Source organism: Pipra filicauda, unplaced genomic scaffold, assembly GCF_003945595.2.
Source record: "Pipra filicauda isolate LSUMZ 115617 unplaced genomic scaffold, ASM394559v2 scaffold41_size5083284_pilon, whole genome shotgun sequence".
In the NCBI taxonomy this organism is placed as follows: Eukaryota; Metazoa; Chordata; class Aves; order Passeriformes; family Pipridae; genus Pipra; species Pipra filicauda.
The window spans coordinates 2,104,685-2,123,857 of NW_024104554.1; the positions used below are offsets into that span (position 1 = coordinate 2,104,685).

Genomic DNA, 19,173 nt, shown 5'->3' on the forward strand with positions numbered 1-19,173 from the left:
ACCACTTTGATATATTACTATCATTAGTGCTGGCTTGGATCTTGTTCCAAAATAGTCTACATTATTTTTCACTTTAACCCATCACTCCTTTCAAGGAGTCTATGGGACACGGGAGAATAATAATGATTCTTGACAAAATTATAATAAGAAAATACAACTGAATTTTCTAATAATGCATATGCCTGTGTAACTGCAGAAGTGCTTTAACTATTGTTCTTGCCTACTGCTTTCTGTTCTTCCAACAGGCTGAAGTGCCTGTAAAGGAATAGAAACATTTTTAAAATGACTATTCATTAATAAGAGTTAAAATTGCAGGTTTCAGGAAAAGGGTGAACCAAGGTTCACATAGGACCACCCTGTGTGCTCTGGTAAAGGGTCAAGCACTGGAGCCATACAAGTGAGTGTAAAGGATGTGTCAGAGTTGGAGCTATGGATGGAGCTATTGCAGCATTTGAGCTGTATCTAATACCAGACTTCGATCCTGCGCTTGACTCTAAAGTTGGGTCTTTAAATACTTCCACAAAACCTTACTCTGGGAAATGCTGTCTTGTGCAGTCAGTTGCAGGATAGTGTTATACCTTATGGTTCTGTAGAGAGTCTTTGGTCCTACAGTATGAGTAAAGGAAAACCACAGCTCACAGCTTTATCCTAACATATTTCTTATTTTAGCAGACTTCTATAAAAAAATTGTTCTTACTTTCTTCAGAAAGATCATTTTCTTCTGCTTCTCTTTCCATTTCTTTGCACCATCCTTCCATTCTCTTAGTTTCAGTATGTAGTAACTTCATAAACCAAGATCCATCCCGTCGACAAGGTGACATTCGACCAGTCTCTACTGTCTCAATGGCTGGCTCCAGCCAGGGTTCTGGTGGTGGAAGGTTTGTTGTGTCAACTGGGGTCCTATAATCTTCTCTGTAACTGAACAGTCCCTGTGTCCGTACAGTTCTCACTGCACTATACTGGGTGGGTGTACTGGGCTCTGAGTGCTGCTGGAATGACGAGCCAAACTGAAGTCCCTTGTCTTCCATGGTGATGTGTCCTGGAAAACCCTCCAGTTCCAGGTCAGCCTGGACAGCTGCTGTTACACTGTTTGAGCGCTTGAATCGTCCGTGCCTTGGTGAACAGGGAAGAAAGAAAAGAGATTAAGACATATAGATAACATATGTGATAATACAGAGGCATATCTCTGAAATAAGACAGTGAGTAGCAACAGAGAGGAAAAACAAAATGCATAGTGGCATCATTGATCTGAGCAAGGATACAAAGGAAAATAATTCAAATTATCTCTGGAAGTAAATATTGATTTATTCTCATACTACAAAATAACATGTATCATTAGTAAATGAACTGGAAATAACTAGCAGAACTAGAACTTCCTGATAGATATCTGTAAAGTACATATATTAAAAAAATTTCAAATGTTAAGAATTTCAGTTAGATAAAATCTGAAAATCTGCTAACTTAGGACTTTTGAGAATCCTCTAATAAAAGAAAAATAGTAGCAGCAGGTTTAAGACTGTGGGTTGGGGTTTTTTTTGGCTTATAGGGTGCCCATTAAAGGTTGATTTTCTTTGGTATCATATCTATTTGGTATCATACTCTTATATGATACCAAATAATGACATTTTAGAAAAGCTTTGTGTTAAAAAGTTAGAGAAGCAGAGATTATTTGTGAAATCTTTTCACATCTGAGCCTATTGTCTCAAATTACTTCTAGTCAATGACAGCAAAACGCAATTAGCAACCAGATACTGTCTGACAGCTGCCGTGAAATGAGATAATGGTCTCAGTCCAGCACTTGACATGCAGTGCCTACCAGGGATAACCCGTGGGTTAGTAGATGGGCCAGCATCTTTACAAAACTAGAGGACTGAATAAGTGTAAAAACTGATTCTAATTTAGGAAAAAGGTATCATGGATTACATCCTAACCGGTATATCTCCTTGTGTGGATGGGGAAAGCCTGGATCAGCATGAGGAGTCGTCCTATTGAAGGAAGACTGTTCCAATATACAGTTCCTCGTATTTGTTCTGCCAGTAATGAAATTATATTAAGCCACTAGTTCAATTTAATACTTTCACTTCCTTCCTTCCAATTAAAAACTGGAAATTTAGTTAAATATGAAGCAACTGCTAAGTAATCTCTACAAATTTTACCAAATGACAAGCATGCATATAAATTTGGCTTTGTGAATTATTTAGGAGCAGCACTTGCCAGACGCTTGTTATTAACTCTGTTTACAAATGTGTGTTGTGTTATAAAAGACTACAGATTTTTCTACATGCTTGAATTACCGTTTTTCATCTTCCACTTGTATTCCAACAGAGTGGTATTCCCGTAGGCCTCTGCTTTCAGTGTCTGAGTCAGTTGCTGTTTCCACCTAATTCAACACAAAAGATACATCTGCAGAGTTAGCATTGACAACTCAGCACTATTTCTACACACACTCATTCAAAATTAATTATATATTTAATCTCGTACCACTAAGAAACACCTAGCACAGTAAGACAAATGTAATAGGTATTCAGCCTGGTATCACTGCTTTGGTGCGCTGTCTTATTAAAGCTTTGCACAAGTACTTCTGCTCTGCCATATAATTCCCTATTTCAAACCTAAGCAGATGCAATTACACAGTTTGGTGGAATCAGGAAGTAAGCTTGATCTGGAAGAGCTGTTCTTAGAATGAGGAATCCACAGGACAGCCTCTTTTTATATTATTATAAACAAATCTCATTATACTCCTTGATTTACAAAATAAAATAAAATCTCAAGTAGCCCCATAAGCTTGCAAGTGATAAAAAGAAATGGTGCTATGAAATTTTATTGACGACTGTATTGGCAAATATAAAACCATTAAATGATGTAAGGGATACAGTAGAATGCCCAGTCTCACCTTCCTTAATAACATAGTCCTGAAAATGCTATATCAAGCAAGTAATTTATGCACTTTTTATAGTACTCCCATCTGAAATATGCTTACCAAGATATATTCACAGTAGAATTTTCTTCATAACTGAGACCACATTGCTCTTGCAAGTTTCTGTGGGATTTTATATAACACTCACCAACACCACACCACCCCCAAGTCTTCGACACAGAGAGAGTGAGTGCTGCAGTATGGAAATTATACTGAATCAAGGGACAGGCAGGGAAAAAAAAAAGAACAGAATTGACTTTTCCTTTTGAATGATATTTTCATTGTTAAATAAAAAAACAATATCAGCAACCAGTTTTTCAATATGCACACTCCATGTGTGAATTCACACAAGAAAACTTTTCCTCTTGCAGCAGTCACATGCACCTCTGGAAAGAGCCTGATGGTCTTTTCAGCTGTCTCTCAGCCTCACAGTCCAAATCTCACTGGGTTTCTGAAAGGATGTAGAGACAAGGAGGAAGGAGGGTGGGAAGTGAGTGTACATGTAGACTACATTTCTTGAAGAAGCCAGTTGCTGGTAACTTCTCTTGCCATCTTTAAGCCATAGCTCCATGTACATTCACATGGATGGGAACACCAGACAGCAACTAGTACGTGTTCATATTTACCTGTGTGTGTCTTGGAGATGTTCATGAAAACAGCAAGTACAAGAACTCTCTAGTGAATATTAATGGCATGCTTGAACTGTACAGCGTAACATCAGGCACAGGTTTGCCAAAATCTCTGGCTATCACTGGGGCAACTGTCAGGGAAAGACACACCTCCCAGTAATTCAATTTATTCTGCATAAGGTCTAGGGGACAGCGCATGCTGTCATCTGTTTCCACCTTGGCAGCTGCATGGAAACTGGCTATATTCACTTGGATGGGCAGTGCATTGAGAGAACTAAAATATCAGACTTGGTAAGAGTCTCCAGGACTTGGTGCTGTCAGTATAAAAAGAAAGATTCCTCTTGACGTTGGTAGTGAAAAAAAGCCTCAATGACAGAGGTAGCAGCTTGGAGGAAAAAAAGCAAGAACAACCAACCAAAAAAACAGGCAAGTGGGTTTCCTAGTTAAGAGTTTTGGTTGCAACACAAGTGAGAACCTAAGCTGCTTGGAGGGTCACCCTCTCCTGCAAGAACATTGTTCTAAGTAGAACAGCCATAAAGTCCAGTTTCTTAGCACAAGAGGTATTTATCAGGAAAGACAGCCTTATTTATAGCACAGAAGAGCCCAAAGAGCCTTAGATAACAAGTTCAGGTCTAAGTGAGGGACTAAGCACTTCCTTATATCCTTTCAGTGATATGAGGAAAGCTGCATAAAAAACACATTCATTAGAGATAGGTTGTTTTTCATTTCATGAATTAACTGGCCCAAGAATGAGATACTCATGTAGCCTGTTGAGGGGGAGCAGAGAAGCAAGTTATACTTGAAGCTTTGACTACTGTGGTGAGAGCTAAAATATATGTGGACATGTTTTGAAGAGTGAAGTCAACTTATTCTCAAAGGGAGAGGGGATGACTGAGAGGGGACCCTATCAATGTATATCAGTATTTGAAGGGAGGATGTCAAAAGGATGGAGCCAGGCTCTTCTCAGTGGTGCCAAGCAATAGGACAAGAAGCAATGGGCAAAAACTGATGCACAGGAAGTTCCACCTGAATATGAGGAAGAACTTCTTGACTGTGTAGGTGATCACACACTGGAACAGATTGGCCAGAGAGGTTGTAGAGTCTCCCTCACTGGGGATACCTCAAGAACCATCTGGATGCAATCCTGTGTAATGTGTTCTAGGATGACCCTGCTTAAGCAGGGAGGTTGGATTAGATCACCCACTGTGGACCCTGCCAACCTGACCCATTTTGTGACTCTATGATGTGGTAGTGAATAAGAGCAGATAACACAAAATGCTTAGACTGTGGCTCTTGGGTGTGACTGTATGAGCACTAGCAGAAAGATGATGTCTGAGGCAAAGAAACATTTTCTGGAGGAAGCCATTTGATGTTGAAAACATCTGGAGTGATTAAGAAGTCTAAACTGTTGCTAAGAGCTATGGGACTGGGGTTCATTCCCCAAAGCAGCCACTCAGTCTGAGTTTAAACACATAATTTAGGAATTTACTGAGTTTAAACTACAAAAAATAATGCCACGAAAAGGCATGTCTTCAAATAGGGATTTCATCTCCTGTAAATAAGAAGACTGGAAGATCTTGTTAATGTAGCAGACACCATGGCCTTCCAAGCCATACTGGATGCATCTTGTAACGCTTGAGAAAAACCTGGAGAAGTTCCCTTGATCTCCGACAGAGTCACTATCAAGCACTTATTGGAGGAGGAGACTGTATTTCTGTTTTACAGAACAGAAAGCATTTGGCAATTTGGAAATTGACATTATAGAGATACTTAAGACTGTGATCTCAAAATCAAGATATCTTCCTATGCTCAGAAAATGCAGTGGTTATTAAACTAGATGACAGTGATACAGGAAATCTGATCTCCTGAGCATTTCCAGTCTTGGTAGTGACTAGGTAATATTAGGGGATTTCATTGCAGACTAAGGAGACATAGTCAGCTATCTGGCAGAGTTGATGTCAGTACATCTGAATTGTTGTGGACCACAGTTAGGACTGTGTTGGACAGCCAGCACGGCTTCACTAAAGGCAAATCATGTTTGAAAAATTTGGTGGCCTTCTACAGCAGGGTTACAGCAGTGGTGGATGAGGGAACGGTGACTAACGTAATCTACCTGGACTGGTGGAAAACACTTGATACTGTCTCACAAAACATCTTTGTATCTCAAGTGGAAAGACATGGATTTGATGGCTGGACTCACTGAATAAGAAATTGGCTGGATGGTTGCACTCATAGGGTGTAGCTCAATGTCTGTGTGGAGAAACCAGGTGTCTGGTGGAGACCACCATGTAAGAAGTGGTGGGTGTCCCTCAGGTGTCTGTAGTGGGACTAGTATTATTTAACATCTTTGACAGTGATATGGACAGTGGGATTGAGTGAACCCTAGGCAAGTTTGCTGATGCCAACAAGTTGTTGGGTGCAGCTGACACTCTGGAGGGAAGGAATGCCATCCAGACAGACCTGGACAGGCTTGATGCAACCTCATGAGATTAAACAAGGCTAAGGGCAATCCTGAACATGGATACAGTATCAGTGAGTGCATTGAGAGCAGCCCTGAGGAGAAGGACTTGGGGGTATTGTTGGCTGAAAAACTGAATGTGAACTGGCAAAGTGTGCTTGCAGTTCAGAAGGCCAATGACATCCTGGGCTGCATCAAAAGAAGCTCTTATGAGACTCCACCTGGAGTGCTGTGCCCAGCTCTGGGGACCCCAACAAAAGAACAGTGACCTGTTGGAGCTAGTCCAGAGAAGGCCACGAATATGGTCAGAGGGCTGGAGCAGCTCTCCTATGAAGACAGGCTGAAAGAGTTGGGGCTGTTCAGCCTAGAGAAGAGATGGCTCCAGGGACACCAAAGAGCAGGATTTATCAGGGCCTCCTGCTCGCTCACATGGCTCAGCATGGAAAGACAGGCATTGTGTGCCAGTTCTGACCTGAGACAAAGCCAGACAGACGAAACCAAGCTGATATCTCCACACATGTCAGTCTTTGATTTCAGTTCCTTCTAAAGCACTGCACTTCCTCCATAGAGCGATATCCTTAGGATGACCATTTCTACACACTATGCTCCTTGGGACCTACTGAGTCCTAGGGGATGAGGTGGAGGCCAGATTTCTGAACACAGAAATAGATTAAGGAAGGTCAACAGTATCATACTCATGGGGCTAACATATGGCTAGTAACACTCTGGAGGTGAGAAACAGCCAATTGACAGGGAATAGACTTGTGGTTTCCACAAGGATGTCTGAGCAGCTCAGACATAGTGCTGTTGGAAACACAATGGTCTAAAGACATAAATAAGGAAAGGTCTCTATGGAGAACATCAATTTGTCCAATTGATGTTGTTGGAACAAAGCAGGCAGACCTGCAACACAATCTCTTCTTCCGCATTGCATATCGAAAGTGTATCTGTTTTTGCCAGCTACATCGTTTGGGTTAGTAGTAAATAGCCGATCTTCTTTTGAACTCTGCTTTTGATGTGTGGAGGCAGATTTACCTTTTATATTTTGCATGGGCTGGTATCTCTCCATTGATGCAACACACTGAGAAAAAAATCTTTTTCATCTATATGATTTCAAGTGCTTTCTTGCTGGCATTTCACCTAGAGATATAATCCTGAATCATTTACTCAATATGCAATTGACATCTAGAATTCAGAGGTATAAATGAAGTAATACGCTCTAAAATTTTATTCAAAACAAAATTATCAGAAAAAATGATGGCCCAGGTATCAAAATAAAAATTATATTATTTACCTCTAAATACAAACCCTTGCCAAACTATCCTTCCCTCCAACTTGCCAGAACTGACACTAACTAAATGACCTGATGATTGCCTTGATATTTTAATGCTTTCATTTTCTCACTGTGCCTTGTAACAGCAGGTGAATGCCAATTTTTGTGTGTGTATGTGGGTGTGTGCAATCTAGGACTGCAAATATTGTAACAACCAACAAAATGGAAAATGGAAGCAAATGCCAACAAAAGTAAAAGCAGGAAATAAGACAATAATTTGCAGTCATAAAGAAAAAAATGAACAAATAAATTACATTTCTGAATGACAGACATTATAAAGACTCCTGCTAGAAAACAGCAGGAATCTCTTTAATCGGATTGGCCAGCCTAGATTCAAATGAGCAGAGGAGAAAAAGTAATACATGTGGTTTGATTGTGTGGCTCTTGAAACTCAAGTAAGTCTTAATAAATCTGTTGTTATTCTCCTTGATTCATTATTTTTTTAATACTTGCATGGGTTCTAAAAGCCTTAATATTTGCAAATTGGCCCAATCTCAGCAAAGCTAAATAATGTGAAAAATTATATCTCTATGTGATTATGACGGAGTCTCCCACAGAAGAGGAAATAAAAAAATAGTCAGTCACTGACAAAAGCAGAAGAAATTAGTAAATCTAATACAGCACATCATCTTCCTCTCTCATTGCAAATGAAGAGCTAAAGTTCTTTAAAGATCAGCATTTTTTCCCATGAAAAATGTTGTCTTATGGAGTTATATCCACAAGGCTTATAATATTAATATCATATGTAATGGAGCATTTTGAGATTATTTCTTTTATCAATGATCCTTGTAGGTCCCTTCCAACTCAAGATATTCTATGATTCCATGATTCTATGTCTTACCTTTCACAAAGACATAACACTCCCCTCCATGTCCTTTTCTGCCAATTCAAGGAGCAGACAATACTATTAATCCTCTGTGATCAGTCACTGCTGTCCGATCCAGCTCAAAATTTGAAAACTAACTATGAGATACTGGCACTGCCTTGGTAATAAATGATCTACAAGTAAATTATACAAACACAAAATTATTTGAATAAATTCAAATCACTATTGCAAATAACTTTCTTGTTATAATCAATCTTAGTTTGTTCATAGGCACTCATTCTAGAAAAGGGTGCGTGAACTAAATTATTCCTTCAAAGCATTTACTATGCTTTTTTAGCTGATAACTTTAATTATTTAAAACCAACCTTTATTTCTGTATTATAGCATTATTCTGCTCTTAAACACAAGCACTTAAACATGGACACTGTAACATAATATTGCAGTGTCTTAAAAATTCCAGTCTAAGCTTCCATACATACTGTCTCTAAGAGAGACTTGAAGTTAATATATTCAATGCAGAAGAAAACAGATTTTAACCTGGTGACTTTCACTTATCTCTCATAAACATTAGTAGTAAGAGTCCTTCAGGCCACACTATCTCTCCCTATGTGACTTCAGTGCCCTCAATGGGTTTTCACTGATGTAACCAATTTATTCTATTATTAGAATTTAATAAACAATCTCTGATGATATACAGGAAGGGAAATAATTCACCCTTCCTCTCTAACATAGGCTTCTCAGTGATAACAAGAGTAAAAAAGGGTAGAAAACACTATATTTGACATTAGATCAAGTACATGTAATTGTGAATTCAGATAACCATTCTTAGGTAGAGGGAAATCTCATTTGTATGCAGTGACTTCAAAGTAGGTAAAATACTTCAAATAAAACTACAGTACTCACTGCTACTGCTTTCCTTAAGCGATAGAATACTTTTATCAAACCAAAAGGGTATACTCTTTCAAAATGATTTTTAGAAATCCACTAAAATAAACCTACACTTTCATGCTTGAGACATTTTTTTGTGCCTCACCACAGAGCTCAATTTTGCTGCTCCACTGCTTCCCAACAGAACATCTGGACTACTCAAATACATGGCATGGCACAGCAAGTGCTAATTACCACAAGAATATCATACAACAGGTTGAAAACTTTTTTGCGAACAATACATGCCAGAGTTTAGAAGTGGGATGCATGTCAAACTAAAATGAGAGTGTAGCAAGAAATTAATGCACAGAGTAGAGGTTGCTCATAACTTTTTTAGTGCAATTAATGCTAAGTAGCAAATTGCTCTGAACCAACAAATATTCACTGACTTCTCCAGGCCAAGGACTTCACACACTTCTCTCACAAAAGCACGATCTGACAGTCATTTTAGGAGGACAATGAACAACACTTACTTCTAGAACTTTGGATCATTTATGATCCAAAGACCAGTGTAATCAACGAGAATATTTCTTTTGATGGATATGCGTACACTGAAATAGAGCACTGACAAGGATGTTATAACCTAAACAGTACAAAGAAAATGTAAATGCTCATCTGAGTACCTGTGCCATGGGGCTAAAAAAGGCTTTGTGTTAAAGGGAAATTTCAGTTTGAGACTAAAGAATATTGGGAACAAAGTTTTTACCATTTGACATGAATAATGTTACTAAATATATATATAAGTATTATCCAGAAGATCTCCTTTTGGCGCAAAAAAATTCAGCAGGCCAATTATTGCACTAATCCTCCTGGATACAGCCTTTGATTTATAAGAATGATTTGTTTAATGTAGATTCTGGAGATTATAAAAAAACCACTAGGTATTTTGAAGTGTCATTTCCTGATGATAAATGAAGATGACAGAGTCCATTCTCTACATTACAATTAGTGTTTGTCTCCAAAAATACCACCATGAATCAGCCTTCACACCTAGAACATTCATTTCCATCTCATTCATTTATGGGGTTTCTGTTCATTTTGAGAAGCCTTGATGTCTTTTAAATAGAGAAGAAACCGCATGTTTCAGAAGACTGACAGAAGACTGTACATTTTGAAATACTTGAAATAAATAAGGAACAATTTCTTGACATGTTTTCTCATATATTTCACATTCCGAATGCTATTAATATGAAATGGTTTATAACTAGAGCAGATTTTGAATGTTAATCATTAGCATATATATCAGGGTGGGCAAAAGAGTAAGGAAAATCCTGGAAAATATCTTAGCAACAACTTCGTTCTAACATAGAGGTTATTTTACTCTTGATGATCTCTACTTTCCATTTTAATTCAAATACTTTGATTAGTCTTTTGCTGTCATGACAGAAGACAGATATGAAGTTTATTGCTACTAATGTTACAAGAGTTTTATTCTTTATATGTATATATATTCTTAATATTGTTGAATAAATTTTTAATCTCAAAATCAGTATTTTGTAATTCATTTGAATTTAGAAATCAACACTTTTTTCCCAGTGCCTACTGACATGTCTGACAATATTCCTTTTGATTTAAATACGATAATGGAAAAACAAAACCAAAACCAAAAAAAATCCCCAAAGCCCCCCAGCTGGAAAAGCTTTGTTTCTGAAGCTTTCTTTTTATTTTTGTCTCAAAATTCCCATGTGAGATAGGACTAACCTACCGTAAGATGGGTTACTGTATTTGTGCTGTTCTCTGTCTCTGCAGACAGGGTACTACTGATCTTCATGCTAAGTCCAGCGCTTCCCAAGGAGCATGAGCTCTCTGTGCATGTGAATACCAATCCTATTGGCACATGCCTAAGTATGCCAGGACTTTCTAAAGGGACTTCTATTCACTACATGCACACTACACAAACTATATATACCAAAGACATGGGAGCCCTAGGCTGGGTCCATAGTATTTCCACACGCAGCAGCATCGCTGGTCGCTCTGTATCTTTGTGCCTTTCTGCTCCTGTATGAAGCTCCGCTGGCAAGCATTCCCACATCAATGTGTTAAAGGAATGGAACATTAAGAAACGCACAAATTAACCATCCTGATAGCAAATTAATTAATGCAAATAAATGCAAATTCAATGCATTACCCTGGCATGGAATGCTAATGAGAAAACAAGTTATTTAGTCAATCAAGGAAATATGCAAATAAAAAACATCCTTTTCCAAGGTACTTTGACACAGAAGACTAAAAGAAATTAAATACTTCAAATGTATTTTGAGTGCATAAATTTCTATTTGTGTAGTTTGCGATAAGAATGTTCTACGCTGTGTTTTCATTCCATACAAACCTGGCAATAGTAATATAACAAAATGTATTTCCTATTTAAAAATACTGCAGAAATGTATTTTTTCACTAATGTGAAGTGTGAAACTTACTGCTGAAAAAACCCCTAAACAACTAGAATGTGTTCTCAGGCTACTGTTGCAAATATAATCTTATCTAATGCCAAATGGTACAACCAAGTAGCTTGTACTTCTCAAAAGATAACAAATAGCTTGTCCTTCTAAGACCTGCTGTTGCAAACAGTATTTGTTTTTTTCCATGTGTGCACCTGAGGACCACTATTACAGGCCAAGCATCAGATGACAAGGTGCTACGGAAGATCTGCTGCCTTCCTGCAAATCATTGCACGGGTGTTTTTGTGGATAAGAACATATTATTAAACACAGCACATATAAAGATGGGTCAGAGACCAGTGAAAAGTACTGGTCATCACCTGCAGTAATAAACAAGACCAAGTGATGTAATCAAAGTTCCAGAATTAATTTCTGGAATCTCAGGAGTGACCAAATCAAGACACCAACACTGATAAATATAATTGTGCACAATTGTTGTTAAGAAGGGATAAGAACAACACTAGGTACTGTTTGTTTCTGAAAAGTAAGCTTCAGGTTAGGGGCTAAAAGGTAGCAAAGATTACTTGCTGCTCCTTTGAGCTTTTCCATGTTATCTCTAAGCCCCTTCTCTGAACAATTCGGGATACACTAATTACTTTGTAAAACATTTGAAAAGTATCCATCTGAATATTTTACCATTGTTGTTACATTACATTCTACCCTTCTGCATCTGAAAAATCAGAAGGAAACGCTTTTATGCCAAGAAATGGACAAACAGGTTGCTGTCAAAGCTGATTCCTTCCCATTAGTCTAACACATAATGGAACAGCAAAATTACATAACACTAAAATGTTAACCTGTGAAGTTCCATCAGTAGCTGCTACATGCTTAACCCAAACAGTTCTCTCTAAGTATACAGTGAAATTAATGGAAATGGAATTACTTTTTAAAGAAAATAATATACTTCCATGTAAATTCTTGTATATTTCCAATACACAGTCACTCACTGGGCTTTTTTTACATGGGTTATTACCTTCTCAAGATCTATGTTACTGTTGCCACAATACCTATAGCTATAACAAAATAAATTGCATTTCCTCTATAGCTAATCTAGCAAAAGTAGATATTTTTAACACAGAAGTGAACCCCAGTGATATAAAGGGAAATATTCATCAAAACAGAAGCCTAAATCTTCCTCTACTTCTATCTCAAAGGACTTTACATTCTCTGCAAGCTCAACTTTCTGATTTTTATTACTACTTGGTATATTCTAGAGATTTAAACAAATGACCATTGCCAGCTATCTAGTACTTTCCATTTAGTAGAAGGAATAGCAATCAAAATTTGCATTTGGAGATGTCTTATTTCATTTGCCTGAAACAATAGAACTTGACTGAGCTTTCCACAGTCTGACACATGTTTTTTCAGGTGAAATAAATATTGTGGGTTTTGATGGACAAATGGAAGAATGCTTTAAGACTGTGTTTGCCTATGGCAAGTAATGAAATATGCTGTATTTCTTTCTCTTCCTTGGTACCCTCTTTCCAGTACAACTACAAGTAAGAGCAGGGGGGTTCTTTTTAGGGAGAATAATTGAAGATCGAGTGGCATTACACATTTTCCAAGGTCAAAAGAGAAAGATAATGGAAAAAATAGAGTCAAGCATTTTGAAGCTGGCATAGTTCTATAAAAAGGACTGTGAATTCATAGAGAGAAGGAGATGAACATGCTGTTCACCTGTAGCTCTGCAGTATAATTTTCATATCAAGTGTTAATGACAGGTAACCTCCCTAGAGATTTATTCATTCATTTTCTTTCAGGTACAGTGTATTAGCCAAAGACTTTTCTGCACAGCCATGCTGCCATGATGTGAATCACAATTAACACCAAGCAGCCAGGGGTTGTTTGTTAGATTATTAGAGCCAGTGAAGCTGAATGACTCATTCTATGCTATTTCCAGACAGAAGACAAGAAATTCATCACAGGCAGATGTTAATGATAGGCTACCTGAATCCCTATAGAGGAACGCCGACTCTTAAGAAACTCCTCTGCTTTTGTCACTAAAATGGCCTTGTCGCTGGTCCGTATGGAGGTGCTCTGGCCCTCGGCCGCGTGGCGCTGTGCGGCTGCAGTCTCCAAGGCGAGATTCATGGCCTTGTTGCTGTCCAAACTGTCGGTGGAGTTGTACATCCCTCGCCCGTCCTGCGGCCACGGGGATATCCTCTGAGTCCGGCTGTCGTGATAGGCATCCTGGGTGGATTCTGTGCTGCTCTGTGCCGTGACTGAGATCAGTGGCTTGGAAGTGGTACGAGGGGGTACCGGTGGTGGTGTTTTTTTGTAACTTGTATAAGTTACAGCTATGGAAAGAATTTAAAGAAAAAAAAAGATAAAAATAAAACAAGAAAAAAAAAAGAGAAATCAAGATTAATCTGATGGAAACTTCACAACAGAAATCACCTTAAGATTCTGCTACTTAAAAATTATGATGAGGCAACATAGTGTTTTTTGTGAACCTCACTATTAGTTGAAAGTGTCTCTCAGAGTCAGATGGGTATCCACAGAAATATTTTATTTCAACCAGTGAGGAAGGAGTGGAAATGGGAGACCCAGATTACAGTGAAGATGAAAGAGAGTTAGTGAGGATATGTGTGTTAAGATTTGTGCTGGGTAGGTACACACTGGGGCTTCTGAGGTTGTACCCACATGGGATAAAGCTCATAAGAGAAGTAAAGGAAAATTTTTTTCCCTCTTATCATCTGAGCTGTGAGCTCTGTATGGATATAGTGTATTAAGAAAGTAGCATCACTATACTGGAACAAAATATTATTCAGTAACTTCTTTATGGTATGCCACACTTCAACCTTTTAAAATACTTCCCGATGTACGGATTGGAATTAGGCAAGGTTGGCTACTGACTTGTGTAAGAAGCATATATTTTTAAAATATCCACAATAGAGTTAATAAAAAGAAATTCAAGGCATGTAAAAACTGTTATAATATATGCAAAGCTACTAAGACTTCGATGAGCAGAGCAGTAGTGAGGCTGGTTTAACACAGATCCTGTCTTGCAGCATAAGGCTCAATAAAACATCCAAGAAAGCTCTACAGATGCAGAACTGTGCCAATACTGCTTCCTTACAAAATTTTAGAAATTTCATAGAGATTAATATGTAGTCATTAATATCACACAGCTGAATTTTCTAATTGTCTAAGCCCACTATACTCTTCTGGTACTAAAAAGAGCATTTCTGTAATGGAAGAGTATTTTTCACAAAGCACATATAATCATAATTCATAAAATTAGCAAGTGTTAAAAATTGCATTGTGATATGTCTGTCTGTGTTCCTGTGTGGAGAAACCAAGTCTAATTAACTTCTTGCATAGTTACGAGAAGATAAAGTAAATTGCTTTGTTTTCCCAGGCCATTTTGTGATTCTATGATTCTATGATATTGATAATGCTGAAACAACATGATATATACATGCAGAGTGACTGAATGACTTAAGGAAAAAGTTTGCCTTTTTCTGGCGTTACCAAATGCATTGACATTACTCAGGTAACCTTGGATTTGGGATTACTTGAGTCCAAAAAGGATTCTACAAGAATTCCTCTTCCCATTACACAAATACGGGCTGATGAGTGCTGAAGTCAGCCTCTCCAGTTGTGCTTTTTGATATAAGGATATGTTGCAGCTTTCTAGAGTGAAGAGAGCAGCTTAGGAATTTATTAACACCTGGGAACTGCTGAGCCTGTGTCACCAGGCCAGCATATGTGAAAAGTGAGCCTGGAGAAAACGACTTTTAAACACTGATTCTTGATAATCATAAATAAAAGGGTGGTCATATATAAAACAGAGTAAGGCAGAGCTGGGAAGAAAAAAACCTTCATTTAAAGAACACTTTGAATTACTACTGATGTTGCTCAATTCTGGTAAAGATCTAAAGAGAGTCTCGCTCTGAGCTAAATTGCTCTAACAGAGTGAAACACGTAAAACACGTGAAGCATACTCTTCAAATTCTAAGACTGGGTGTTTTTTGAAGTGCCATTTTGTTGTCCTATTACCAATCTTATCTTCCGTCACTTTTGTAACAGCAGTTAAGAAGGAAGAGAACCTGAAATTTTTAAGATGCTTTGGGGAATACAGAAAGTTCATAGAAGAAGGGAGGGGCTGTAAAGCTTGGAAATCAGGATAGTGTCTAATGAGCTCAAGCAGTGGCTCTAAGGAATGTTTCCAATAAAACAGTAGCCATAATGCTGCTCCCTCACCTTCTCCCTGCAAATGTAGATGCAAGTGATCAAAGTGCTGGCAAAAATTAGAAATAGAGACAATGAGGTGAAATAGGGTGAGTGATATCCCGCACAAGAAGCCAATTTTACCTATAACATAAGACAGGTTATCACTGTTGTAACTACTTTACTGTTTTTTACTGTCTGTCTTCATGCAAAAGAATAGCAGTGAAAAATGAAACATATGGTAAATGTGATAATGAAACATCACAAGTAAGTATATCCCTACTACTTGGGCAGCAGATCACTTCTCTGTCTAATGAATATAAATGTTAAACTTCTGTTGCAACCTTCATAGCTTACTTAATCTTCATTTACATTTCTAAAAAAGAAAAATTCTCCTTGTGGCAAAACCAAAACAACTTGCTTCCCCCCCCCTCCCTTTTTCCCCCCCAGGATTGAATATTTTATTCTAGAAATTTCTGATTCTTTCAGTGTGGTGACATGTTTTAAAGCCATCAAGTATTAGAGTAACTGCAGTATTCTGGCAAGTATTTGATCATGAACACTAAACAGGATTTAAAAATCCCAACAAGTAGAAGAAATCAGAGGAAAGACTGGAAGCTTGTGAGAAATTGGCTACATATTTAGAGTGAAATATGGCAAGAAGAAATCCGATTAATTCCTAAGCTACAGTCACAGAGATCAAATACTGAGCAGGGAATAAAAAAATCCATCTCTACACAGTTAATGAGTTCATATCTGGAACAACAGTTTCAGAGACACAGAAATCTGGGACTAATTGGAGACCGACAAAATCAGGTGGAGACATGCATTTGTGAGGCAAATCTTGCCACCAAATTCTATTTACTTTAATCATTCAAGTGGTTCTAGTAAAGTAAATAGGATAACTTCGGTGAATAATGTGACTAAGACTTGCCTCAGGCAAACTTGGTATATGTTGCTGACTTAAGAGATGACTACATAATAGATTAGGTGTTTGGTAAAGGAGAAAGTAACCCAGTAATCCATAGTTTACTGTTCATGCTTGGGTTTAGGTTTGAATAAGTATTGCCTTGAGGTCTGAAGCATGAAATTTTTTGTCACTTTCAAATTGTTTCCATAAATAATTACATCTGTGAATATTACACTTATCAACAGTAACGGTTGTCTATCATGTCCAATTCTTGGCCCTGGCGCACATTATATATGGGGAGAAACATTTCCTTCTCCTAATAGAAAATGAACTTCCTTTTTATTTATCACCCCCTTGGTATGCTGGTGGACAGGAGCTCCTGTCAGCTTTGCATCATTTGCTGCTTTGAATCATTTGCTGCTTTGCAAATTTTATTTGCCTTAGTAGTTATTAGTCCAAAGCAAGTGTATAAAACCTGAGTGCTGCTTTGTGTCTTCCTCCTTTTTTGGTGCATCATTCTGCAAACTCCAGGGCTGTGGTAGATTTTGTAATTCCCACAGGGAGGGCTGGCGCTGGGTAATGCAGCCCTGGAGTACTGAGTCCTGGCTGAGGACAGTGCCCCAGTAACTCCATCCAGGGCACTAGTGATGAAAGCTGAACAGGGAACAAGAAGACTGATATGGAGGATGCTTGTCTTCAGTCAGAACAAGCTGGGTGTCAGAGGCACCATGACAGTGAGGGATGAGAACCAGCATGAGGTAGGGGTGTCCAATAGCAAAGCACCAGGAGGGCAGAGCTGCCACAGGATGGCTTCAGACTGATTTAAATTGTGGACTTCAGCAAGCCTGCTCCATGTTCAGACATATAAAGTGTCAACTCTGGATAACCTTCAGTTATTTCTGGTGCTCATGGAAGATGACCAAAGATTTCTGATTTCTTTAGTTTTCTGAGTGGTTTTACTGTGCATATCCTGAACACTCCTGATATTTCTCTCACCAGTGCTGCTGCTGAGCAAAGTAAAGTAAAAGCAACAGCCTTCTGCCATGCTGTTTGTAAAATCTATAGCTGCTCTGAAATGCAAAGAAAAAGAAAGTAGATGACCCAAGAGGTAAATGTCTTTTTCATAAATAAATTAAACACAGAGGGGATTATGAAAGAGAAGCTAAAATTTTCCTTCCAGGTGTATTCAAATGCTAGAATATTCAAATGCAGAATTTATTTTTTGCCTATTTTAATGAAGTAGGGAAAATATTTTTTAAAGTTAATAAGATACAGCATATCTCCATCTATTAGTTTCTAATAATCAATCAAAAATTCTAAAAATGGTAAAACCCAGTTCTAATTCTAACTCATACGGGTATTTCAGACTTCCATTTGAATCAAATTATTAACTGTTCAGGTACTTGTCCCACTTCAACATAAACATGTGCAACTGGCTCCCCTGAATTTTCCTTTAAGGAAGTACACTGTTAGAGAAATAGAGAGAAAACAAAATGGTTCTGTGCTGCTTCATAGTGGACCAGATTAAATAATGATGCAAGCCAGGTATAAATTGTTCAGGAGAAGTGAGCAGGTATCAATGCAGCATAACATGTATTAATTCGTTACCCATCAGGAAAAAGTGTAAAATGTCAAATTGGTTTTGTAAGGATTGATATCTTAACTGCCAGATGATCCACACATATACAAGATTGTCTGTCAGTGCTGAATTTGACACACAAGTGGCTACAAATGACCTGTTCTGTAAATCACATTCATTCTGCTTATGTGCTGTGTGATGCTAGCCAGGCAGCACCAGTCAGAACCAGAGCATCAGGCATTACGGCAATACCACAGAGTAGCCAGGAAGACAATACCAGTAACAGGATTTTTAAAAATTTAACTGATATAGCTGGAAGCAGAATATCCCTCTTAATCTACACTGCATTTGTCTAAACTTGCTTAAGGTTACTGTTGATACAGCCATAGAAATAAGACAGTTACTCTGCCCCATATTTCAGTGCCAACACAGTTTGTACTAGAAACAGAATTACTAAAATAATTCAATTTAGGTATAACTTCGGGTTAGCAAGAGATATTCGCCGACAGAAGGCAGAAGGAGGGATATATTTGATGAAAGAGCAGCTGCTGTAGGCTACATTCAGAACACCTTTCAAAAAGCAGCCTTTTAATAAATCACCACTGTTGGTCCATTTGCAAGATAGAATCACCTGAGGGGATTTTACAAATCAATATGACCATTAACCACTTAGTCAAAATAACATTATTTAGGCTGAGATCACAAAGTTAACTGGATGATGAATTTACATGAAAGCACCATCAATTAAAGGAAATGGTTGTCCCTTATGACACATGGCAGGAGTAAACTGAATTTTCTGTTTTGTAAGGAAGCTTCTTCAGAAAGAGGATAATTACTCTGCAGGGAGTGTGGAACTGCCCCGGAGGCACAGCTCCCAGGGGCATGTTGCTGCAGGCAGACAGGGCTTCTCTGAAGAACCCCAGCACCAAGAGAAACACAAGGGCACTAGATCTTCTGCTTTGCACAGAGAAGGTGAATGCCAG

The 19,173-nt window shown here is 38.2% G+C and overlaps 1 protein-coding gene across 12 annotated transcripts in view; it reads right to left on the minus strand.

Annotated features, from left to right (window-relative positions):
- DLGAP2 (DLG associated protein 2) overlaps positions 1–19,173 on the minus strand; it is a 449,538-nt gene that overhangs the window by 16,308 nt on the left and 414,057 nt on the right. For all 12 annotated transcript variants that reach the window (XM_027744792.2, XM_039385548.1, XM_039385558.1 and 9 more), the window contains 3 exons: positions 13,476–13,825; positions 2,295–2,380; positions 698–1,113 (listed from right to left, as the gene is read on the minus strand). In XM_027744792.2, the coding sequence (XP_027600593.1) occupies positions 698–1,113; positions 2,295–2,380; positions 13,476–13,825 (852 nt within the window). The remainder of the gene's footprint in view (positions 1–697; positions 1,114–2,294; positions 2,381–13,475; positions 13,826–19,173) is intronic.